Raw genomic sequence first — 25,992 nt, 5'->3', positions numbered from 1 at the left:
TTCCACCAACAGGGGGCCCCGATCATTATACTCGGGGGTCCGAAAAGACCTCCGAGCATAATGATAGCAGCTGTCACCGGGCCCCTGATGTCCCGGGCCCTGTGGCAGCTGCTACCGCTGCTATGGTGGTAGTTACGCCACTGACCACAGTATAGAAGCAGTATTGGAACACTGTGCAGAAGTATTATTTTAGCATTGATCTATATGGTGGTAGTACTTGACCATTGCTTGGGGTAATACTAGAGCACTGTACAACAGTATTATGTGAGCACTGTTTTGTCATATTAGCTGAGCGTTGTATTGGAGCACCATATGGTGGTATTTATGATGTGAGGTACTGCTATAAACTTTGTGCAATTTACGATGGTGAAGATATCGCATAGTTATGTACGGCACTATGGACTAAAACACGGTTTTGTTATTTTTATATGCGGTATTTTTGCTTACAGTTGGTCACTGGATGGCGTGGTTATTTGTATAGTATATGGGATTTTGGTACTGTACAGGGCCTGCATGGATGCTTTGGTACGTGCCACAAAAATGTTGACATCCGCCATGTTTTCCATACTATGCCTTGGGGTAACACTACGAAGCAGTGTAATACGGTATCTTTGTGACTGCCACGACTGGTGTCCAAAACGCTTCAATAAGCAGAAAACTAAGAAAGCAACCTATTAGCTATTCCTGTGTTTCGCTCGCACGCTGCGAATGATTGTAGGGTTGGGTATTTTTAGAAAATCAGGGTAAATCGGCGGTAGCTGTCTGCGCCTAATTATATATCGTAGCGAGTCCTAGGTCTAACCGAGAGCACTAATAGCAGAGGAGCGGCCGGCCTATTGTTTCATCATTCATCAGGATTGCCGAGGCGGGGAATACGGATCATCTCCTCTTGTACGGCCCAGATCCTAAACATGGGTTCGCTATTGAAGACAAATTAAAGAATGCATTAGTGTGAATGGATGCCAACGCCGCCAACCCGGTATTTACAACACTTATGGAAACAATGCGTTCTTGTGGACACAAATTGAAAGACTGAAGCCTCGCTTGCGCGCGCGCTCTTTGTAAGCGTTCCAGGGGTGGCGGCGTGTCGAAAAAACACGGAAGATTTTCGCATTCCTGTCATATTATTATGACATCGTCTAATTGCTTAAAAATTCCTGCATGTATTATTCCCCCGGCCCAGTGACATTCACTGTTTTGCTTTCCTTCCTTTCGTGGCGTTTTCTCCGACCTTAACGGGATCCTGAAGGGGTGAAATATTTCCTGTTAATGTCCTTTTTGTAATAAAATAGAATAATACGACGGGCGGTCGGGTGTGGAAATCATAACAGTAACGATGAATTTTAGTTTGTTATTTGGCACTCCGGGAGTGTTACCATTACAAATTCAGCACTGCTACATCTGTTAGAGGAGTGGTCTAGGAATTGGAGGCCAGGGAGGGTGTAAAATAAAAAATAAAGCATATTCATCTGTCCCCAGGGGGCCACTGGGGTGGGAAAGGTTAATGTATGAGGGGCCAGTGTGGGGGACCTGGGGCATTTGATAGTGTGATGGGCCATTCTATTGTATGGGACCATTAAAGGGATTCTACCATTAAACTACTTTTTTTTTCTAATTACCACATTGGAATAGCCTTAAGAAAGGCTATTCGTCTCCCACCTTTAGATGTGGTCTCCGCCGCGCCGTTCCGTAGAAATACCGGTTTTAACCGGTATGCAAATGAGCTCTCCGCAGCAATGAGGGCGGGCCCCAGCGCTGAAAGACTGATGAGCGCATCCCCATTGCTGCCCGAGAGCTCTTTCCTGCGGCACCTCCTTCTTCTGCAGCAACTCCGCCTCTTCTGGCTTCTCTTGCTCTTGTAGTTCTATACAAGAGCATAGAGAGGCCACCCCAAAATGGCTCCTGTATTGAACTGCAAGAGCGGCTACCCAAAAACGGCCGCCGGCCGGTGGCCATTTTTGGGTAGCTGCTCTTGCAGTTCAATACAGGAGCCGGCCAGCGGCCATTCTTGGGTAGCCGCTCTTGCAGTTCAATACAGGAGCTGGCCGGCAGCCATTTTGGGGTGGCCTCTCTATGCTCCTGTATAGAACTACAAGAGCAAGAGAAGCCAGAAGAGACGGAGTTGCTGCAGAAGAAGGAGGCGGCGCAGGAAAGAGCTCTCGGGCAGCAATGGGGACGCGCTCATCGGTGTTTCAGCGCTGGGGCCCGCCCTCATTGCTGCGGAGAGCTCATTTGCATACCGTTTAAAACCGGTATTTCTACGGAACGGCGCGGCGGAGACCACGTTTAAAGGTAGGAGATGAATAGCCTTTCTTAAGGCTATTCCGACGTGTTCATTAGAAAAAAAGGTAGTTTAATGGTAGAATCCCTTTAAGGGGCATTATACCACTGACGGGGCATAATTTGTGTGGGTCAGATATTCATGGTGGGCCCATTTATGAAAACGTTGCACTGGGCCTACCAATGTGTTAAAATGGGTTCCGTTGTCCAATACCCATGTTCATATGGTCTGAGAACTTTTGGCATCAATGAACTTAGCAATGGAACACCAGGATCAGGTGACCAGCTACCATATGGGTTACTCTAATTCCTGGACAGCCCCTTTAATACTCTAAAGCAGGGGTCCTCAAACTGCGGCCCGCGGGCCACATGCGGCCCACCAAGCACTTCTGTCTGGCCCCGTTGAAAACGCCGGCAGGCGTGCATTTATAATGAAGCTCCTGGGGAGCTCGGGCCAGGCCATGGAGCGCACTTCACTTTACCTATTGGAGGGCACCGCTCCCGATGTCTGTGCGACCTGCTCTGCCTCCGGCCCACTGTTTAAAAAGTTTGAGGACCCCTGCTCTAAAGAGATGGTGCTATGCTTAAAGGGAGTCTGTCACCGGAATCCACTATATCAACCAGCCCCACAGATAGATAGGTTAGGGTCACCTGACTCAAACGGTGTTTTCCCCTTGTGAATCGGGGTCTCCATTGCCAAGATATAGATAGGTTTATGAGCTCCTTGGAGCAATGGCAGCGCCCTTGTTGCCCAACAAAAACAGCAATATCTCAGCAACGGAGGCAGCGATTCACAAAAGGAAAGCACTGCTGTATTCAGGAGTCCCTAACCTATCTATCTGCAAGCGGGGGTGATATACTGGGTTCTGGTGACAAAATCCCTTTAAGGACATTGATAGCTCAAGGGCCACAATGCAAAATCAAAACAGAGGCATCTCCCTTTATATGATTATCACTTCTTCAGGGTTTCCAAACTCTTTTACAATATTGTTGCAAAGTGGACACCTTTAGGCCATACAGGTAAAGCCGCAGAGGGTGGGGTGATGTGGTCGTAAAACAGACCCTAAAACGCATCTGTTCTGCAGCCTGGTTATAGTTTCCTAAAGCTAACGTGTACGGCAAGGGTTAAACTATAAAGAAATAACGCGGCTTAATATATAGACAGTCACGGAGGGCGGACGGCACCTGCTGCCTGCATGCAATTTTTTGAGTCATTTAAAAGCAGATGTGAAAGTGTAACAAAGCGAGCAATAGTAAATGTAAGCGCGGGGGTCACCCTCGTAAAAAATGGCTGCTCTGCAGTGTTCTTTAATCCCACCGCCTTGCATCTTATAATCAGGTTTAGTGAAGACACATGAACATCTAAATTAGCTGTAATCTGGAACATATTGAGCTGATCAATGCCATATGTCGCCCGTGTGCTGAATGTACAGGAATGTAGCTGAACTCGCTCCGTTCCAAGCTATGTAACACGACTGAGATCTGCTCTGTGCTTGGGAACGTGTGACCCGCACTGCACTTCGTTTATTTCAGATATGACGTGGACATGATGTCCATATGACCCGGCTGTGTTTCTATTCTCCCCGCCCAATGTTGGCCATTTATGAAGGTGCCATTACTTACCTTTCTCATGGCTCAGCATATCCCAGGATGATCATCTTTTCAAAACAACATAACATTGCATTATTGTCATGAGATGTCTGTACGTGGCCACCCAGTGGTTGTGTTGGGCATTGCGGCCTGTCAAGGTAGCACGTTGTAAAATTGAGCAAAGGTAAGGGTGGACAATTATTGCGAGACCATATCGAGAACCAGAGTTGTTTATATCATACACCATAGTGACAAGTGGAGACACAAGACACCTCCAGAGCTGAAATCCTTATGAATAACCAATACTGAATACAGTTATAAGATTATAGTGGTGGGGGCTTATACAACTAGTGCATAGGAGAAGTGGCGGGGTTACGGTACACAGACCAGCCAATCAGATTGCAGCGTTAATTTTCTAACCAACCTGCCATAGAACAACCTGAGAGATGATATCTGTTTGGCCTCATGGTTTGGGGTTAAAATGTTGGGCATCATGGGACTGGTGAATGTAACGGGGTGTAACTTGAAGCTTCTGGGCCCTAGTCTATAATAGGGCCCCCACCTGGTGTCTACATATGCGTCAGAACGTTGAGGCGTGAGGTCCAGGGTGGAAATGTTTCCCCTGCAGCCCCTAAAGTCATGTCCATGGGCGAATGTGCACGTCTGACTAGTAAACCGTTGCTTTCCTTCAAATATTTTTATAGATCTTATTTTATACTATATCGTGCAATTTCCACTTTGACCACTAAGCCTAATAATAACAATTGCCAAATCTGTAGAAGCTTTCTTGGCAGCTGCCACCTCAATTTTCATCACAGAGAGGATTACAATAGAAGATAACACCTTTATAGGTACCATCATCGCATCCACTACTGATAATAGATGATGTCACGGGGTTATCTCCTCCCCCTCCCTGCACAGGACATGTCTAGAAAACTCACCCATGAGCCGGCTCCAGACTATTGCTACCTATGGCCATGAGACCGCTGTAAAGCAGATCGCTAAATGCTGTTAACAGAGCAGAGGAGAAGCTCAGGCAAGATGGCCGCCCCCATAATCCTGGACAGAAAATAGAATTACATTGCATTACATTAATATTGATGGCTAGCTGTTCTGGCTGAGCGTAGGCGCAACCGCAGAGGTAGAAAATTGTTGCAATTCTCAATCCGACATGTTTAGAAACACGACAATTAGTTTGTTTTAGTCGTATCTCGATGTGTTTTGAAATGCAAAACTCTCCGGCATTAATAGTTATCAGATGCGTCGCTGGAATGAATGAGCGGCTATATGAATAAACATATGTTGACATTTGCAGAATATCTTTTGGGAGAGCGCGGTGGCAGAATACAGTCACACGCGGGGAAATAGACAATGCTGACGTGTACAGAGAGGTTGCAAGGTTCACCGCGCCTTGTTTTCAGGCCTGGCTCCTTGCCTTTTAGGCCGGGTTCACTCGGGGTTTTTTGGATCAGATTTTGACGCGGAGGCCGTCTCAGATTCCAGTCCATAAAATGGTTAGCCACAACTGGATGCCGGTGCAGTGCATTCCGCTCCAGATTAGGCCAAATGAATAGGCCTAGTCGGGAGGGAGGTGTTGCGAGGCGGACACCTGAAGAAAGGGCAGGTTGCTTCTTCAGCTCACGGAAAAAGGAAATGACCGGTTCCCATTGAGTTCAATGGGAGGCGGGTTTTTGAGCCGGATTCTGACGCGAATTCTGCGTCAAAATCCGTCCCAAAAAACCCCGTATGAACCCGGCCTTATTGTGCCGACTGGTCTGGTCTGTTAGGACTGGGGGCTTCCGGTCCATTCTGTTCCGATGACACGGACTATTATAGAACAGGTCCTATCTGGAACAGAATGATTTGGAAGCCTCCATAGATGTGAATGTAAAACAAAAGGCACTCGAATGTTACTCCAAGTCTCATCCAAGTGCATCCCGCCACACACATTGGAAGGACACTTGATGAGCATGAGGCATAAGCCATTGAGTTCCCATAAGGGGGCAGATCTTTAGACCCCTATAAAAGAACCCCCATAACACTGCCCATCATATCACCCATTTGCAGTTGTAGCCACAGGACCACTATACTTCCAGCCACAAGTGTGACCCTCATACTGGAGCCAAAGGACCCTCACAACAATGTGATCCCATGGACTCCATAACACTTCCAGCTTATAACAGAGCCAAAGGACCCCCACAACAATGTCATCCACTAATGGTTACCAAACTCCCTCAAAATACCATCCATAGGTCTTCACAACAGTCGTCCAGTCATAGGACCCAATAAAATTTCTAGCCATAGGACCCCTCTAACATGTTCAGCTATAGTATGACAGCCACAAGACAGAGCCAAAGGGTCCACACAACAGTGGACTCCACTGACTCCATCAAGGCCCCATAACAGGGCTGCTATAGTGTCACGAGACCCTTCTAACAGAGTTAGTAATAGATCCCCTATACTGCATTACCAGTCATAGGTCCCAATAAGGGGTCCAATCATAAGACCCCTCGAAGACTTCCAGCCATGACTACCACGGTATGATAACACCAAGGGAAAGATCAGATCCTGATCGGCGATCGAGCAAATTTCACAATCGGGATCGTCTGGAAAATGATCGGAAATCGGATTTTGAAATCTCAAGATCAGCTCAACCCTACTATATATATATAAGATACAATGAGAGTTGAGCGATCGGGATCAGGCAAGATCAAATCCCGATCGGCGATCAAGCAAATTTTGAGCTCGGGATTGGCTGGAAAATGATCGAAAATCGGATTTTGATATCTCAAGTTCGGCTCAACCCCACTATATATACAGTCCTATGAAAAAGTTTGGGCACCCCTATTAATCTTAATCATTTTTAGTTCTAAATATTTTGCTATTTGCAGCAGCCATTTCAGTTTGATATATCTAATAACTGATGGACACAGTAATATTTCAGGATTGAAATGAGGTTTATTGTACTAACAGAAAGTGTGCAATATGCATTAAACCAAAATTTGACCGATGCAAAAGTATGGGCACCTCAACAGAAAAGTGACATTAATATTTAGTAGATCCTCCTTTTGCAAAGATAACAGCCTCTAGTCGCTTCCTGTAGCTTTTAATCAGTTCCTGGATCCTGGATAAAGGTATTTTGGACAAACAATTCGCGTTCAGTTCAGTTTGATGGTCGCCGAGCATGGACAGCCCGCTTCAAATCATCCCACAGATGTTCAATGATATTCAGGTCTGGGGACTGGGATGGCCATTCCAGAACATTGTAATTGTTCCTCTGCATGAATGCCTGAGGATTTGGAGCGGCGTTTTGGATCATTGTCTTGCTGAAATATCCATCCCCGGCGTAACTTCAACTTCGTCACTGATTCTTGAACATTATTCTCAAGAATCCGCTGATACTGAGTGGAATCCATGCGACCCTCAACTTTAACAAGATTCCCGATGCCGGCATTGGCCACACAGCCCCAAAGCATGATGGAACCTCCACCAAATTTTACAGTGGGTAGCATGTGTTTTTCTTGGAATGCTGTTTCTTTTTGGACGCCATGCATAACGCCTTTTTGTATGACCAAACAACTCAATCTTTGTTTCCAAAATGAAGTTGGCTTCTCCAAATGTGCTTTTTCATACCTCAGGCAACTCTATTTGTGGCGTACGTGCAGAAACGGCTTCTTTCTCATCACTCTCCCATACAGCTTCTATTTGTGCAAAGTGCGCTGTATAGTTACCGATGCACAGTGACCCCATCTGCAGCAAGATGATGCTGCAGCTCTTTGGAGGTGGTCTGTGGATTGTCCTTGACTGTTCTCACCATTCTTCTTCTCTGCCTTTCTGATATTTTTCTTGGCCTGCCACTTCTGGGCTTAACAAGAACTGTCCCTGTGGTCTTCCATTTCCTTACTATGTTCCTCACAGTGGAAACTGACAGGTTAAATCTCTGAGACAACGTTTTGTATCCTTCCCCTGAACAACTATGTGGAACAATCTTTGTTTTCAGATCATTTGAGAGCGGGCTGTCCATGCTCGGCGACCATCTAACTTAACTGAACTTGAATTGTTTTGTAGAAAGAAATGGTCCAAAATACCTTTATCCAGGATCCAGGAACTGATTAAAAGCTACAGGAAGCAACTAGAGGCTGTTATCTTTGCAAAAGGAGGATCTACTAAATATTAATGTCACTTTTCTGTTGAGGTGCCCATATTTTTGCACCGGTCAAATTTTGGTTTAATGCATATTGCACATTTTCTGTTAGTACAATAAACCTCATTTCAATCCTGAAATATTACTGTGTCCATCAGTTATTAGATAGATCAAACTGAAATGGCTGCTGCAAACACCAAAATATTTAGAACTAAAAATGATTAAAATTAATAGGGGTGCCCAAACTTTTTCATAGGACTGTATAATATACAATGAGGGTTGAGCGATCGGGATCATGCAAGATCAAATCCCGATCGGCGATTGAGCAAATTTTGAGCTCGGGGTCGGCTGGAAAATGATCAGAAATTGGATTTTAAAATCGATCCTGAAATCTCAAGATCGGCTCAACCCTAAATATCACATCACAGTCCAAAATAACGCTACCCCCGGAGAACTCCTTTAACCCGACTTCTTATTGTCACATCAGTCAATTTCAGCAAAGCGGACAAGTCAGTAACACAAAATCTGCGCCTGTCACTCGCCGTAGAACTCGTCTGGGTTAGTAATTGAACCGTGTCATTTCTGAAAACTGTAATTTACCCATTCCTGGAAGAAAATATATATTTGTCTCGATAATACGAGGCCGGTCGGGAGACGTAAGCCAAACATTTCCATGTCAACGCCACACGGGCCTTCCATCAAAGCTGTAATGGATTGCCTAGGAAGTTAAGTAGGTCTTCCAGATGGCACTTATTTAAGGAAATGATCCCCTCTATGTTTTTCTTCTTACACGCTCCAGTTAAGTTTATATGTTTTACCTTTGCTATATGGGAAGATTAACTTGTCGCGTATTCGCCGCTGCCCGGGATGAAGTATGTGCAAGATTTTATGGTGTAATGGTCATAGATGGCGACTGTAGAGGCCAAAATACTCAAGAGACTTCTAAGGATCGGTGTATCTAAGAGGATCGCGTGTGGTATGGTCTTAGAGAGGCCACCGGGTACTACATGTCTCGTAATAGGAACATTTACAGGCCTCGTGTTGCTGAGATGGTGTATCGGGGTCTGTGCATGCTGGGAGTTGTAGTTTTGCCACAGGTTGTAGGTCTGTCATATGTAATAGCTCAGAAAGGCGACACAATCTACATTCCACGTAGCGCATAAAATTTTAGGCCCTGTTTGCTGCCGAGATGGTGTATCGGAGCCTGTCAGTGCATACTGGGAGTTATAGTGTTGCTTCAATGTGAGAGCCACAGGTCGGAGGCTATGATCATGTGTCATGGTGGCTCAGAGAGTCAACACAGGGCTACATTTCTCTATCAGAACCATCTTGAGGTTTTTTTGGTCCGGAACCTGAAGCGGAGGCTGCCTCAGGTTCCGGACCAAGAAACGAGTAGCCGTGACTGAATGTCGGCACTCTGCTTCGGCTTAGGCCCAATGAATGGGCCTAGTCGGGAGGAGGAAGCATCTTCAGGCCGAATCGTGAGGCGAAACGGCCTGAGGAGTGAGCATCTCGCATCTCCCGGATAAAAGAACTGACCGGCTTCCATTGATTTCAATGGGAGCCATCTTTTGGGTCAGGATTTTGAGGCGGATACGGCCTCAAAATCCTGACCAAAATACTCCATGTGAACTTACCCTCATGGTTTAAGGCTATTGCCGAACGTTGCAGAATTTGCTGCAGATAGGATATGATTTACAAAACCGTCTCGGTTACAGGGACTCTTATCTTACCACTATTGTGCAAATTAATATCAAAATTTTTCCCATAAGGCATATCCTCCATACCCCACCTGGATCTCCTCACTAAGAACCAGAACCCCCAGCACTACAGTGCCAAACATACCCTGACAATGGCACTCCCCAATAAAGTAATGGGATCCTTGTGTGACCCGACCTGAACCATCTCTGCAGGAATACAAATCTGTGCCTCATAATTCATGCCTCGCATCTCCAGAATCCCCGGCCATCTGCGTAGTACAAACAGATAGTTCTCTTTCTTCTAAGTCTCCTCCATATGTTTCAGGTGGACTCTGCCCAGGATCTGCAGATCCATGTTTGAACAAGCCATGTCCCGAGGATATGCAATGTGTGGGGTACGAAGTCAGCCGGAGACCGTTTATCTGCCAGTGCCCACCAGGCAAACTCGGAGAATGTTCAGGTAAGATCCAATAGTCAGTAATATTATCCAGGCCGCCAGAAGATTTTAACATTCGCCGCTCCAGCTGCTGAGAAACTACAACTCCCAACATGCTCCATTCACTTCCATTGGAGTTCCAAGAACAGCAGAGCCAGTGTGCATGCTGGGAGTTGTAGTTTTGCAACAGCTGGAGGGCCGAAGGTTGCCGAGCCCTCCTAGATGTTAGGCCTGCAGATGTATCCTGGAAGGTAACACATACACATATTATACATATATTATACATATATTTGCTTATGTTTTCAGGACATACGTCACTCAGTTTTGCTGGAAACAGTTACATTAAATACCGGGTCTCGGAGAACAGTAAGCGAGACGAATTCAGACTGGGCTTGCGAATGCGGACTCTGCAGAACAACGCCATCATCATGTACACGAGATCGAACCCCTGTATGATCCTGAAGGTAAGTCACCTATATGTTAAGCAGTAACCCTGGCATGCCTGGTTTAGTAACTTGCTTCTATTGTTGAAGGGGTTGTCCATGATTCTTTATGTATGGCCTTAGGGCCGGCCATGTATATGATATGATGGGGGGCATTGTATAGTAGATGGGCATTATATACTGAAGGGACCCCGGTGAAGGTGCACACAATAATGAACATACTCACCATGCCTCACCTCTCTCCTGGGCTTCCTCAAAGTGTCCACTGCTCCTTCTCAGACGTCTTCGGTCCTCATCCTCTTCCAGGCTTCTGTGTCATGTCAGCAATCCTGGGGGGCAACTGAGTTACGAGACACACTGATGTCATGTTATTTTACAGACATGTCAACTCATCCAGTATTCTCAGGGATCTCCCGGTTTCCAGCTACTGTCACCCGACTCATAATGAAGAGGTTCCTGGGAGATCTTCTATTAATGAAACATTTCACTTTATTCATTAGGTATCTGCAGTGATATGAACCCAAGAAACAGTCTATGTAAGGCTGTTTTTTATTGACCGAGCCACAAGCTCCATTAGTTTCATTGCTATATAGATCTCTATATAATATTGTACTGTCCTATATAAAGCTGTTACTTTACTGACCAAGCCACAAGCTCTATTAGTTTCATTGCTATATAGATCTCTATATAACATTGTACTGTCATATATAAGGCTGTTACTTTACTGACCGAGCCACAAGCTCCATTAGTTTCATTGCTATCCAGATCTCTATATAATATTGTACTGTCCTATATAAGACTGTTACTTTACTGATCGAGCCACAAGCTCCATTAGTTTCATTGCTATATAGATCTCTATATAATATTGTACTGTCCTATATAAGGCTGTTACCTTACTGACCGAGCCACAAACTCTATTAGTTTCATTGCTATATAGATCTCTATATAATATTGTACTGTCCTATATAAGGCTCTTACTTTGCTGACCGAGCCACAAGCTCCATTAGTTGCATTGCTATATAGATCTCTATATAATATTGTACTGTCCTATATAAGGCTGTTACTTTACTGACCGAGCAACAAACTCCATTAGTTTCATTGCTATCCAGATCTCTATATAATATTGTACTGTCCTATATAAGGCTGTTACTTTACTGACCGAGCCACAAGCTCCATTAGTTTCATTGCTATCCAGATCTCTATATAATATTGTACAGCCCTGCGTAAGACTGATACTTTACTGACTGAGCCACAAGCTCCATTAGTTGCATTACTATATAGATCTCTATATAATATTGTACTGTCCTATATAAGGCTGATACCTTACTGACCGAGCCACAAGCTCCATTAGTTTCATTGCTATATAGATCTCTATATAATATTGTACTGCCCTACATAAGACTGTTACTTTACTGACCGAGCCACAAGCTCCATTAGTTTCATTGCTATCCAGATCTCTATATAATATTGTACAGCCCTGCGTAAGACTGATACTTTACTGACTGAGCCACAAGCTCCATTAGTTGCATTACTATATAGATCTCTATATAATATTGTACTGTCCTATATAAGGCTGATACCTTACTGACCGAGCCACAAGCTCCATTAGTTTCATTGCTATATAGATCTCTATATAATATTGTACTGCCCTACATAAGACTGTTACTTTACTGACCGAGCCACAAGCTCCATTAGTTTCATTGCTATATAGATTTCTATATATTATTGTACTGTCCTATATAAGGCTGTTATTTTACTGACTGAGCCACAAGCTCCATTAGTTTCATTGCTCTATAGATCTCTATACAGTGTTATACTGTCCTACACAATGTATTAGTATAGAATTTATTGGCATATATCATGCATATGCAGGTGTAAGACAACTACATAAGCAGTTATTAAAGGAGTTGTCTTGGCTCTGTCTGATTGGTGGTGAATGGGGAGGGGGGTCGACAACAATCCTCCAGACCAAGCAGCTATACCCTATACAGAGCCAGCACTGTCCCCTGTATAGAACTTACTTCAATGAGCGCTGCACTGCAGTGATGGAGCTTTGTACATCTGGGCGTATATAGCTGTATACACCTGATCGGCCTGGGAGCTGGTTAACAGTCCCCCATGCTCAGCTTAAGTCCGGACAACCCCATAGAAGAACATACAGACTATATATCAACAAACCATGACAAACTCAGCTCTGCTACCTCTGTTCACATTGCTCCCTCTCTCCGGCTGCAGTAGAGTAACTTGTGTTTGTTGTATTTTCTTCATGCACCAGGAGGCTCAGGATGAGTCCTACAATAGTTTTCTCCAATAACGAGATTAATAACAGTAATTAATACGGTATAATTTTTTTGCAGCCTTATACAGAATAGATTTTTCGCTCAATGCTTTGATATTCAGTAAACGTTCCGCACAGTCCTCATCTCAGCTTCATTTTTTGCGCCCAGTGGGTCGCCTATAACCTAAAATCATACGTGCCATTCATCGGCATAAACAGCTATTGGCTGAGGTGTAAATAGAGCATCGCCGTATTACGATATAATTATACACACACGGTATTGGGAAAGTCACAGGCGGAGGTCTCCGAAATTACATGGTCTATTATATGATTCTCCTCCGCCCCCCTCCCACCTCGTCCTCGCTAATTAATTATTATGTCTAACCTCCACAGAGAGAGCGCGCTCAGGGACCCCGAACATATAAATATGATGTTTTCCGATTTTTACGCCTGAATCGCTTTAATAAGCCTCAGCGGCTAAGAAACTTTTTGTCTTAATGTCTTTGTCAAGTTTTTGGTATCTTTAAAAGAACAGTAGGTACGGTACAGTCTGTAATCCTATGTACCCTATTAGGGTATTTGGCCATTATTTAGGGGAAGGGGCTTGCTCTGGATACACCTGTAGTAACCAGAGAAATACAGTACGAACAGCTTCTGCTGTGGAGGACTCAGTGGGGCCCTGTGTTATATGGTTATCCATTCATCGTGTAATACCACTTGTCTCCTGCAGTGGCCGCTGCTGGAAAATTGTGCAGCTGGCCACAATCTGGCAATCAAAGATGATCACTGGAGCCTTCAGCTGCCAGATCCTTGGAGATCAGCTGATCTTCATGAGAAGAAGAGGTTGTCTAGTCAGACGAACTCCGTAATCTCTTGTAGATACACAGAACCCAGTCAGAGTTAAAGGGGTTATCCAGGGAGGAGGCCAAGGCAAAGTGAATCATATAAAAAAAAAAATTAGACTCATTTGTCCCCGATGCTCTGGTGTCCGCTACTGTTGTCCAGTCCAGTGCGCAGCTTGCCTTTGCCAGGTGAAGTCCTGTACTGCATGTGACTGCTGAGGCCTATCAATGGCCTCAACGGTAACAGGAACGGGACCGGTGACATGTGAGTGACGTCACTCTTTCCTTTCCTGTGACCACTAAGGCCACAGGAAGACCCTGAGTTCCCAAACAACCCCTTTAAACATAGATAATGAGATTTCAGACTACCGCTGATTATAGCTATGCCCATATGTAGCAGAGCTACAAAATATCAGGTATAGTAAGTTCTATATAAAGGGATAGGCTTGTATATTCGTAAGACCCGCTTAGATTTTTGGGTTAAGGTATAAAGGTGCATTTAATTTCAGTTTACAAAACCAAATGAGTGTAATTCCTTCTCATACATAATATAACACTAAAGGGAAGAGCTGGCTGGTGCTGGCCGTCTCCCGAGACCTCCGAATCGCTGTATCCTGCATTCCGCGCGCAGTCTCTTAAAAGCTTTTGTATGTAAATTGCCGCTTTGCCGTAGAACTAGGCGGCAGCAACGGCGTCGTTACAAGTCATTAAAGCTTCCTGTGTTTAACTTTCTTTCCACCAGAGGCCGATAACTTCTGTAAAGGCCGCACCAGGGGGGCAATTACGGGGAATGGAGGTAGACGTAAGCAAATCTTATTGGAGTCACAGGGCAAGGTATTTTTTGTTAGATGTTTGCCCTACTTGATATTTTCTATAGGTACCATAGAGGCAGTCTAGAAAACTTCTATGGGGTCCTTGGAGAGATGGTTGGTCGCCCGTTGGGTGGTGGGAATCTGTGCAGAGCTCTGATGTAGGCAAACAAGGCGGTGGGGAACTGGAACAAGGGTCATCGAACAAACACCAGATCCTTCTTCCTCGGCGGCACAACCCAGCCCAATAATGGAGGGCCCAAGTTTTATCTTTGCTATGGAACCCCATCTCCATCAAATGCAACCTACAGTCAGCCCACCATTTTTTGAGGTTATTCAGGGAGTCCTTCTTCCAACAGGTGCTAGAAAATAGACCATAAAATCCTTCAAATTATTATTATTATTATTATCTGGGGCCTGGGGACCATAGAGGATCTTCTGGTATTCTGGTGGGCCAGTCAAACACTTACTAAAGTTGGAGGTAAACAGAAGAAAAATGTCTGCCCCCATGGTCACTACTTCATCTTACAACCTCAGAGGGTTGGTTCCCTCACGTATTTCGTTGGGTGCAGGATTCCAGTGTAAGGAGGCAAGGGTCATCAAACAAATACCGGGCTTTTCTACATTGGTGGCCCAATAGTGGAGTCACAGGCCACTTTTTGTTTGCGTTTGTTTGCTCCTGATGATATTTTCTTTATGTACCATAGAGGCAGTTTAGAAACCTTCTACGGGGTCCTTGGCGAGATTGTTGGTCGCCCATTAGGTGGTGAGAGCCTGTTGGGTGGTTGGTCACCCATGGAGGGTCCAGTTTGGTCCAAAGGTCCACGTTCCAAAAATTCTACTTTTTTTGTTGCTCATTTTTCTGCGGTTTTTTGAGCCAAGCCAGGAGAGGATAGGCCAAAATGTAGAAGTATAAAAACTTCCCATATATCTCCTATTCCTTTTGTAGACATTCTTGTCTTAGGCTCAAAAAACCACCGCAAATACGCAACCAAAAAAATCTAAGTTTCCGCAACCTCAAGTAGAAAAATGTCTGCGCTCACAATTACGTCACATACTTCCACTTCTTAGACCCTCCTTGAAGATGTCTGTACATGGATGTGAATGATATCATTGGTGTCATCTTAAAGCTGTTTTTTAATAACATTCCAACTTTGGATTTAGTGACCCTTTAAAACAAACATGTCTGCCGCCATGAATATGACTTTGCCATCACATGCCTCGAAGAGATACGTGCCCATGTCTGACTGATATAAGCGGCGCGCCTTGGAGCGTTGCTCTTCTATTAGTCTGACCTTGGGTTTGGTGACCCTTTAAATGGTCCTTGTCCTGTTATCAAGTCTCTGGCCCCTTTAACGACATCCCAATAAGGATAAGTAAAACAATGTGAAAGTCATTTTTCCTTCCCTTATCTACTTGCAACCGTGATTGAAACAAAATGTCCGGCCCGCCTGACACATTTTCTTGGGAAATCATTACGGACCATATGGAAAGGGTTGCAGCCTTTCTCCCAACATCTGCTGGTGAAATGAACGAGGTTAAGAAGTATAATGAGATTAGAACATCTAGGCCGGAATCCTAATTTGTTGCGAAATCACCTTCAGCGTTGGCCACGGCTGGAGCCGTTACTTCTCCTTATGTTCTGTTTTACCGACTCCTCGTCAGTGCGGTAAATGGAATCTTCCTGGCGAGACGTGAAGGAGATGTGTTACCCGGGATTCTTATTATCCCGGCTTTTTTTTTCTTACTGTATGTTGGCAAATCTCGCAGCTTGGAAAGACTCCCAGTTGTGAAACAAGCAACATTTTAATTAGATACACCCGCCATAAAGTACACACAATTCCCCAGACATCTTGTAGGCATTAAGTATATGGACTTACAGATGGACCGTATACGGCTGATCTACTCCCAAAAGTATTTTTATAATGTGCGCTGCGGAATAGGCAGATGATATTCAGAAGCTGACGGGGAAGCGGAGGGTCTTTTGGGGTCTGCATAGAGGCGCGGGGATTGAAATCTTATTCAATTTAGTTTGACAGGGGATTGCGGTTTCAGTAAATTAAAGGGGTTGTACCATTTTTTGGCAAAATAGGCCAATGAACCAGGGAAGTTTCTCCCACGGAGGTCTGGTTTAGTTGTTCTGGGGGTCTTGATCCGGCAAGAGTCCACTGAGGCCAATTGGTGGCCTCAGGAAAGGGCACGAGACATCACAGGTGACGATTGACATCCCAGTTCCTTTCCTTAGGCTGCTGGATTGGACCGCGGTGGGAGACAACGGAGCATAGGGGACAGTTGAGTATAGGGTTTGGTTTTTTTTTTACCTTCCCCGGCCTCCTTGCCAAGAACGTTTTATCCCGGACAACCCCTTTAAGGTTATTCCTTGTGAACACTTTCACAATTTTTTTAAAACATTTCTTAAATTTAGGAGTTTTTTAATTTTCCTGCTTGCTGACAATGAATGAAAAATTCACGGTTTGCTTTTAGGAGATGATGGCGGTGATTGCACAGAACTGATTTTCATCACCTGAAAACAAACCATGATGGCTTCCATTCATTGACATCAAGCAGATCAGCTGATCGGTGGGGGTTCCAGTTGTTAGGCCCCATGCCAACCTCGTCAACCAGCATTTGTTGGGGATTCCAGGTTCTACACCTAATTGCAGTCTGGGCAACCACTCACCTCCCTGCAGCCTAGTCAACTGGCTGATCGGTGGAGATTCTGGGTGTCCCGGAGTATCCTTTTAAAACAGCCATCCAAGATGGACCTGAAAGAACATGGCTGCTTTCCTTTTCAGAAACAGCGCCACTGTTATCCACAGGCTGTGTTTGGTATTGCTGCTTAATCCAATGCGAGCATGGTAAATAGGGCTGAGTTGCAGTACCATACTCAATCTGTGTATAGGGGTGGCGCTGTTTCTGTAATAGAGAACACATTTTTTTCTAATTCTATACCAACCCCTCTTGGGGTAAGTCCGGTGGGTAGTATTCACCACAGATTTTGTAGTACTGACCAATTTCGACCACTGATTTCCGTGCTGATTTTTTTTCTGTACCACGTGGATGGGGCTTTGAAAACCCGATCCATGTGTATGGCAGTATAAATACTAACGTCCGAGCCAGTGGCTAGTAACCAGTTCACAAAATAAAGGGGGGCAGAACCCCATCATTAATATACCAATAGGACCGAAGAGGCCGCAGCCTCAATTAGGCCTGGGTTATCTTTGGGGCTGCAGCCATAGGCCTTGTCACCATGCTGATCCTGATACAGATTCTGTTTCTGGGGCCTAGGAGTTTGAGTTACCCCAATTTTCTCGATGACATCCCTTAATAGAGTCATTTGGGCCCACTCACCGGTGACAACTGACCCCCATCATGGTCTCCATTTGTAGTATATTGTGATAGGCCACATAGCCGAGATGCTTCATGAGCAGCCGCTTCTCACATGTGCAGAATTAACCGGCCTGACATCCGATCCGCTCTAAACTCCTGTCACTTGGCGTGAGTGATGACGGCTCCTGCCTCGCAAACATGAAATATACAGAGGAACCAAAGAGCGGTGGAATAACCTGCTCCAGCTGGGGTTACAGCCGCCATACACTCACTTATTATACCGCACTGAAAACACAAGGCCTTAGGTATTCAAAACTAGAGTAGACATTACATGGAGTCCTCACCTGTACCAACCAATCAGATCGCTGCTCTTATCTCATAACCTGGGATGAAAGGATAAGAGCTGGGCTCTGATTGGTTACTGGGAATGTCTGCGTCACGTCTCATTATATGTCTTCTGAATTAGGCTTTACATGTGAGCCTGTGGAGTGACCCCGGATATGTGGGGGGCGTCCTGTCTGTACTGAGCAACCTGGAGAGTATAGTGTTAAATGTTTGTCAGGAGATTGTGAATGTAGTAATGGAGGATGAAAAGATCAGCGAGCAAGGAAATGTCTATGCTGAGGTTACTGTAGTACATAAGGTTAGCAATGTGATCTATCTATCTATCTATCTATCTATCTATCTATCTATCTATCTATCTCCTATCTATCATCTATCTTCTATCTATCTATCACCTATCTATCTATCTATCTATCTATCTATCTATCTATCTATCTATCTATCTATCACCTATCTATCTATCTATCTATCTATCTCCTATCTATCTATCTATCTATCTATCTATCTATCTATCTATCTATCTCCTATCTATCATCTATCTTCTATCTATCTATCTATCTATCTATCTATCTATCTATCTATCTATCTATCTATCTATCTATCACCTATCTATCTATCTATCTAATATCTATCTCCTATCTATCTATCTATCTATCTATCTATCTATCTATCTATCTGTCTGTCTGTCTATCTATCTCCTATCTATCTATCTATCTATCTATCTATCTATCTCCTATCTATCTATCTATCTATCTATCTATCTATCTATCTATCTATCTATCTATCTATCTATCTATCTCATATCTATCTATCTATCTCCTATCTATCTATCTATCTATCTATCTATCTATCTAATATCTATCTATCTCCTATCTATCTATCTATCTATCTATCTATCTATCTATCTATCTATCTATCTATCTCTATCCTCCTTTCTCCCCACTCATTTGCAGTATCAGGGCACAGTAATATTTATATCTGTGTATAATATCTTTCTGCTCCATAATGGCCACTCTTACAGACACAGGGCGGTCACTTAGAAGATTAATAGACAGCTACAATATCCCTAATCTATATACGGTACATGATGTATATCTGTACACACTATAGCCCCGATCTATATATATATATATATATATATATATAATGTGTATCTGAACTCACTATATTCCCTGATCTACAATATATATATATATGACGCATATCTACGTGTACAACATCCCCTGATCTATATATATGATGTATATCTGCAGCCACAATATCCCCTGCTCTATATATGCTTTGTATATCTGCACACAATGTATCCCATCTTCCCTCTGTATATCTGATGACCGCGCTGTCTTCTCGCCCCCCCAGCCCCATCACACGCCCGTTTCGGCCTTCCACACGTTGACTCTTTCCCTTTCTCTCCTGCAGATAGTGGACGGTAAGCTTTGGTTCCAATTGGACTGTGGCAGCGGCCCAGGAATCCTGGGAATTTCTGGCAGGACGGTTAATGATGGGAACTGGCACTCCGTCTTTTTGGAGCTGAACCGGAATTTCACAAGCTTGTCGCTGGATGATAGCTACGTGGAACGTCGCAAAGCGCCACTTTACTACCAGACCCTCAGCACTGATAGCTCTATTTATTTTGGAGCTCAGGTGCAAGTGGAAAATGTCCGAAGCCTGACTGACAAAAGGAGTACACAGGTCCTGGGAGGCTTCCAGGGATGCCTGGACTCCGTCATCCTGAATAACAATGAGCTGCCACTTCAGAACAAGAGAAGCAGCTTTGCAGAAGTGGTCGGCTTGACTGAATTAAAGCTTGGCTGCGTGCTCTACCCTGATGCTTGTGAACGCAAGCCCTGCCAGAACGGAGGGAGCTGTACCAGCGTGCCATCTGGTGGTAAATACTCAGTACTGCATGTTGGATCCCATCACCATCCCATAATCAATATGTTTCCCATGGTCTACAGTGATGGCGAACCTTTTAGAGACCAAGCACCCAAATTGCAACTCAAAACCTAGTAATTTATCACAAAGTGCCAACACGGCAATTTAACCATAATAGTGTGCGGATCCACAATTGCACACAAATACAGACCTGCAAAATATGGTCATATGAATGAGGCTTCATAGAACTTTCTGCTCCACTGTGACCCTCACACAATCCAATCAGCTCCACAGTAGCCCCCCCCACAGTATAATCTGCTCCACTGTGACCCTCACATAGTATAATCTGCCCCACGCAGTATAATCTGTTCCACAGTGGTCCCCACACAGTACAATCTGCTCCACAGTGACCCCCACACAGTATAATCTGTTCCACAGTGGCCCCCACACAGTACAATCTGCTCCACATTGGCCCCCACACAGTACAATCTGCTCCACAGTGACCCCCAAACAGTACAATTTGCTCCACAGTGACCCCCACACAGTATAATCTGCTCCACAGTGGTCCCCACACAGTACAATCTGCTCCACAGTGACCCCCACACAGTATAATCTGTTCCACAGTGGCCCCCACACAGTATAATCTCCTCCACAGTGACTCCCACACAGTTCAATCTGCTCCAAAGTGGCCCCCACACAGTATAATCTGCTGCACAGTGGTCCCCACACAGTACAATCTACCCACAGTGACCCCCAAACAGTACAATTTGCTCCACAGTGGCCCCCACACAGTACAATCTGCTCCACAGTGACCCCCACACAGTATAATCTGTTCCACAGTGGCCCCCACACAGTACAATTTGCTCCACAGTGGCCCCCACACAGTACAATTTGCTCCACAGTGGCCCCCACACAGTATAATCTGCTGCACAGTGGTCCCCACACAGTACAATCTGTTCCACAGTGGCCCCCACACAATATAATCTGCTGCACAATGGTCCCCACACAGTATAATCTGCTCCACAGTGGCCCCCACACAGTACAATCTGTTCCACAGTGACCCTCACATAGTACAATCTGCTCCACAGTGGTCCCCACACAGTACAATTTTCTGCACAGTGCCCCCCATGCAATATAATCTGTTCCACGGATGGGTGCCCAAAGAGAAGGCTCTTGAGTGCCATCTCTGGCACCTGTGCCATAGGTTCGCTGTCACGGGTCTACATAGATTGCTGTCAGTGAATAGAAACTGATTCAGGATTCAGGTTTGGCAGCTCGGGTCCTAGATTTATATCATTTCTCTAGGTGGAGGCCCCGGGGTGGTGACAAAAAAAACCCAAAAACATTCATACTCACCTTTTGTCGCCTCTTTTGGGTCTCCTACACTCTCTCCGCCTCCTTGGTGAGGTCATGTATCTGGGTCACCACTGAGGCCTGTGATTGGTCCACCAGCAGTCACATGGGCACACTGAGCGCCATGATGTTATGATACTCGATGTGTCCATGTGACACCTGGTGGCCCAATCACTGACCTCACTCTTACGTTATAAGACATGGCGGAAGTTTTCTTGCTTCATGTTTTTTACTTTTTCTCCCCACTACAAAAGTAAACAAACCTGATAGATGAAAGTGTCCGCCATGTTGTTTACACTAGAGTCAATGGGAATGGACACAGATAGAGGGCGCTCTGGCCGAGTGCTTCACTCTATAACTGTTAAAGTCCGTTGCTCTTATCCTGTGATGGATGAAAGCAATGGATGTTCACAGTAGTAGTGTGAACATTGTCTAAACAGTTTGCATTCATCTGACTCTTATCTCCTTTGCTATTGGACTTGGAGAATTTGAGCAAGAAAGAACTTTCTAGAAGAACTAGTTGTATAGACCGGGTAGATAGGAGATAGATAGAGCCAAAATACTTTAGAGCAGCACCGTAGACATTAACCCTTTAAGGGTATGGGTGTAAATCTGTTAGGGTCCAGCATGGAACCCAGAAAGTGGGACAGTCCCACATTTTAGGTGATGTCCTGCTCTTCCGGGCAGTAGTCAAAAATTCACCACGGGGCCCCACCATTACTAGTTACGGCACTGGATATGAGATAGATAGATAGATAGATAGATAGATAGATAGATAGATAGATAGATAGATAGATAGATAATGGATAGATAGGAGATAGATAGATAGATAGATAGATAGATAGATAGATAGGAGATAGATAGATAGATAGATAGGAGATAGATAGATAGATAGATAGATAGATAGATAGATAATGGATAGATAGATAGATAGATAGATAGATAGATAGATAGGAGATAGATAGATAGATAGATAGATAGATAGATAGGAGATAGATAGATAGATAGATAGATAGATAGATAGATAGATAGATAGGAGATAGATAGATAGATAGATAGATAGATAGATAGATAGATAGAGTCGTATGAAAAAGTTTGGGCACCCCTATTAATCTTAATCATTTTTAGTTCTAAATATTTTGGTGTTTGCAGCAGCCATTTCAGTTTGATCTATCTAATAACTGATGGACACAATAATATTTCAGGATTGAAATGAGGTTTATTGTACTAACAGAAAATGTGCAATATGCATTAAACCAAAATTTGACCGGTGCAAAAGTATGGGCACCTCAACAGAAAAGTGACATTAATATTTAGTAGCTCCTCCTTTTGCCTCTAGTCGCTTCCTGTAGCTTTTAATCAGTTCCTGGATCCTGGATAAAGGTATTTTGGACCAACAATTCAAGTTCAGTTCAGTTTGATGGTCGCCGAGCATGGACAGCCCGCTTCAAATCATCCCACAGATGTTCAATGATATTCAGGTCTGGGGACTGGGATGGCCATTCCAGAACATTCTCATTGTTCCTCTGCATGAATGCCTGAGTTGATTTGGAGCGGTGTTTTGGATCATTGTCTTGCTGAAATATCCATCCCCGGCGTAACTTCAACTTCGTCACTGATTCTTGAACATTATTCTCAAGAATCTGCTGATACTGAGTGGAATCCATGCGACCCTCAACTTTAACAAGATTCCTGATGCCGGCATTGGCCACACAGCCCCAAAGCATGATGGAACCTCCACCAAATTTTACAGTGGGTAGCAAGTGTTTTTCTTGGAATGCTGTTTTTTTTGGACGCCATGCATAACGCCTTTTTGTATGACCAAACAACTCAATCTTTGTTTCCAAAATGAAGCTGCCTTGTCCAAATGTGCTTTTTCATACCTCAGGCAACTCTATTTGTGGCGTACGTGCAGAAACGGCTTCTTTCTCATCACTCTCCCATACAGCTTCTATTTGTGCAAAGTGCGCTGTATTGCTGACTGATGCACAGTGACACCATCTGCAGCAAGATGATGCTGCAGCTCTTTGGAGGTGGTCTGTGGATTGTCCTTGACTGTTCTCACCATTCTTCTTCTCTGCCTTTCTGATATTTTTCTTGGCCTGCCACTTCTGGGCTTAACAAGAACTGTCCCTGTGGTCTTCCATTTCCTTACTATGTTCCTCACAGTGGAAACTGACAGGTTAAATCTCTGAGACAACGTTTTGTATCCTTCCCCTGAACAACTATGTGGAACAATCTTTGTTTTCAGATCATTTGAGAGCGGGCTGTCCATGCTCGGCGACCATCAAACTTAACTGAACTTGAATTGTTTTGTAAAGAGGAATGGTCCAGAATCCCTTCATCCAGGATCCAGGAACTGATTAAAAGCTACAGGAAGCGACTAGAGGCTGTTATCTTTGCAAAAGGAGGATTTACTAAATATTAATGTCACTTTTCTGTTGAAGTGCGCAGACTTTTGCACCGGTCAAATTTTGGTTTAATGCATATTGCACATTTTCTGTTAGTACAATAAACCTCATTTCAATCCTGAAATATTACTGTGTCCATCAGTTATTAGATATATCAGACTGACATGGCTGCTGCAAACACCAAAATATTTAGAACTAAAAATGATTAAGATTAATAGGGGTGCCCAAACTTTTTCATAGGACTGTAGATAGATAGATAGGAGATAGATAGATAGATAGATAGATAGATAGGCGATAGATAGATAGATAGATAGATAGATAGGCGATAGATAGATAGATAGATAGATAGATAGGCGATAGATAGATAGATAGATAGATAGATAGATAGGCGATAGATAGATAGATAGGAGATAGATAGATAGATAGATAGATAGATAGGCGATAGATAGATAGATAGATAGATAGATAGATAGATAGATAGATAGATAGATGGATGGATGGATGGATGGATGGATGGATGGATGGATGGATGGATGGATAGATAGATAGATAGATAGATAGATAGATAGATAGATAGGAGATAGATATGAAACAGACAGGTTTGCTTCTGAATATATTCTAGAATGTTCCCATTCACTGACAGCAAACATATGTCCTGACAATGTGAGGAATTGAAACCCAAACTGTTCCCACTAGTGAGCCCCCCAGCGATCAGAGTCTATACTACATTGTAATCCTGTAATAAATGGTCTGTGCTGTAGTAACCCCATCCTGACAGCAGATGGCACTGTTGTGTCATGTAGTGAAGCAGAATCGCTGAACATTCCATCTCCCCTATATTGTATTCTATAATGTACAGTATATGTAGCAGAGCCGAGGCTGTTATTTACCTCCTTGGAGTAGTATTTTGTGATAACGACTTCAGATATTTTACTACAAATACCCGGCAACGTGTCAGGCCAAAGGAAACAATAAACTTTGTGACTGCACATCTGACAAACCCAGCTCTGCTGCACGGGACAAGCTAAAGGCTAAGTCTAATTAAGAAATTTAATAAGAAAATTGTATCAAGATATGGCGTACGGCAAATTTATTACATGTTGCTAAATTTCTGTCTAGGAAAAGGGTGTCCGAAATCTATTTACACCATTTTGGCGCCATCTATAGTATTACAGCTGTGAACGTGGATCTGACAACACTATGATAACTCTACCCATAAGAAAGCGAGAGAGCGTCACAGCTTGTTCAGAATATGTAGATGTAGCAGAGCTGAATTTGTCACCCTGTGCCGTTCCCTGTGTATTACTGATCACCGCTGTCGTCTTCTCCTGTGCAGGTTACCAGTGCACGTGCCCATCCCAGTTCATTGGAAAAAACTGCGAATCTGAGATCACGGCATGCTTCCCCAATCCCTGCCGCAACGGCGGAACTTGCGATCCTATCGGGAATTCATTCATCTGCACCTGCAGGACAGGTCTGAGGGGGTTAACGTAAGTAGCGGTGAATCTGAATATCATTGCGGATACGGATTTGATGTTTATTATTGTAACACAGGCCGTGCTGGCCATAGAGTTACATGGTCACCTTATTGGCGTCCTGCGGTCACCACTAGGGGGAGCTCACTGCATATGGCATTATGATGCTCCTGGTAAACTCACAATGAAATCTGTATTCAGGAAGATCATAAGCTCCCTCTAGTGGTATCCGAAGGAAGTCAAAATTGTAGCATTTAAAGGGATTTTCCCATTATTACGCTTAAAGGGGTTTTCCAAGCAAATTGGAAAATCCTGGGAAGGGCGGGGGAGGTTTAAAATAATATTAATAAAAGTGATATTCGCCTCTGTTCCGACGCCGGGTCCCCCATTCCAGTCTGCATACACACTGGTTGCCGCAACACCGGCCTCACATGTTGGGTATCAGTATTGTGACATCACTGCTACCCAACATGTGACCCTGAGGGCTAGTGATTGGCCGCAGCGGTCACCTGAGCCACCTCATTCCCTGACAGTCAATACCTATTTAGGTCAGATCCATATCAAGTCTATGGCCAGAGAGGAGAGTGATCATAAAGAGTGTCCCTCACTCTGGAGGACTCGTCCTGTCCTCCATTGTATGGACATTGTGTCATTTTTCATTTTTCCTTTGGGGGCGCTGTAGGGAAA

At 44.1% G+C, this 25,992-nt stretch overlaps 1 protein-coding gene across 6 annotated transcripts in view; it reads left to right on the top strand.

Moving 5' to 3' along the window:
• Nucleotides 1–25,992, top strand: part of FAT3 (FAT atypical cadherin 3) — a 502,317-nt gene that overhangs the window by 467,399 nt on the left and 8,926 nt on the right. For all 6 annotated transcript variants that reach the window (XM_075266169.1, XM_075266167.1, XM_075266168.1 and 3 more), the window contains 4 exons: nt 10,040–10,174; nt 10,457–10,614; nt 19,611–20,079; nt 25,167–25,320. In XM_075266169.1, the coding sequence (XP_075122270.1) occupies nt 10,040–10,174; nt 10,457–10,614; nt 19,611–20,079; nt 25,167–25,320 (916 nt within the window). The remainder of the gene's footprint in view (nt 1–10,039; nt 10,175–10,456; nt 10,615–19,610; nt 20,080–25,166; nt 25,321–25,992) is intronic.

The sequence above is a fragment of the Leptodactylus fuscus genome, chromosome 2 (genome assembly GCF_031893055.1).
Source record: "Leptodactylus fuscus isolate aLepFus1 chromosome 2, aLepFus1.hap2, whole genome shotgun sequence".
Lineage (NCBI taxonomy): Eukaryota > Metazoa > Chordata > Amphibia > Anura > Leptodactylidae > Leptodactylus > Leptodactylus fuscus.
Note: the sequence above shows the minus strand (reverse complement) of the source record. Positions and strands in the feature narration are given on the sequence as shown.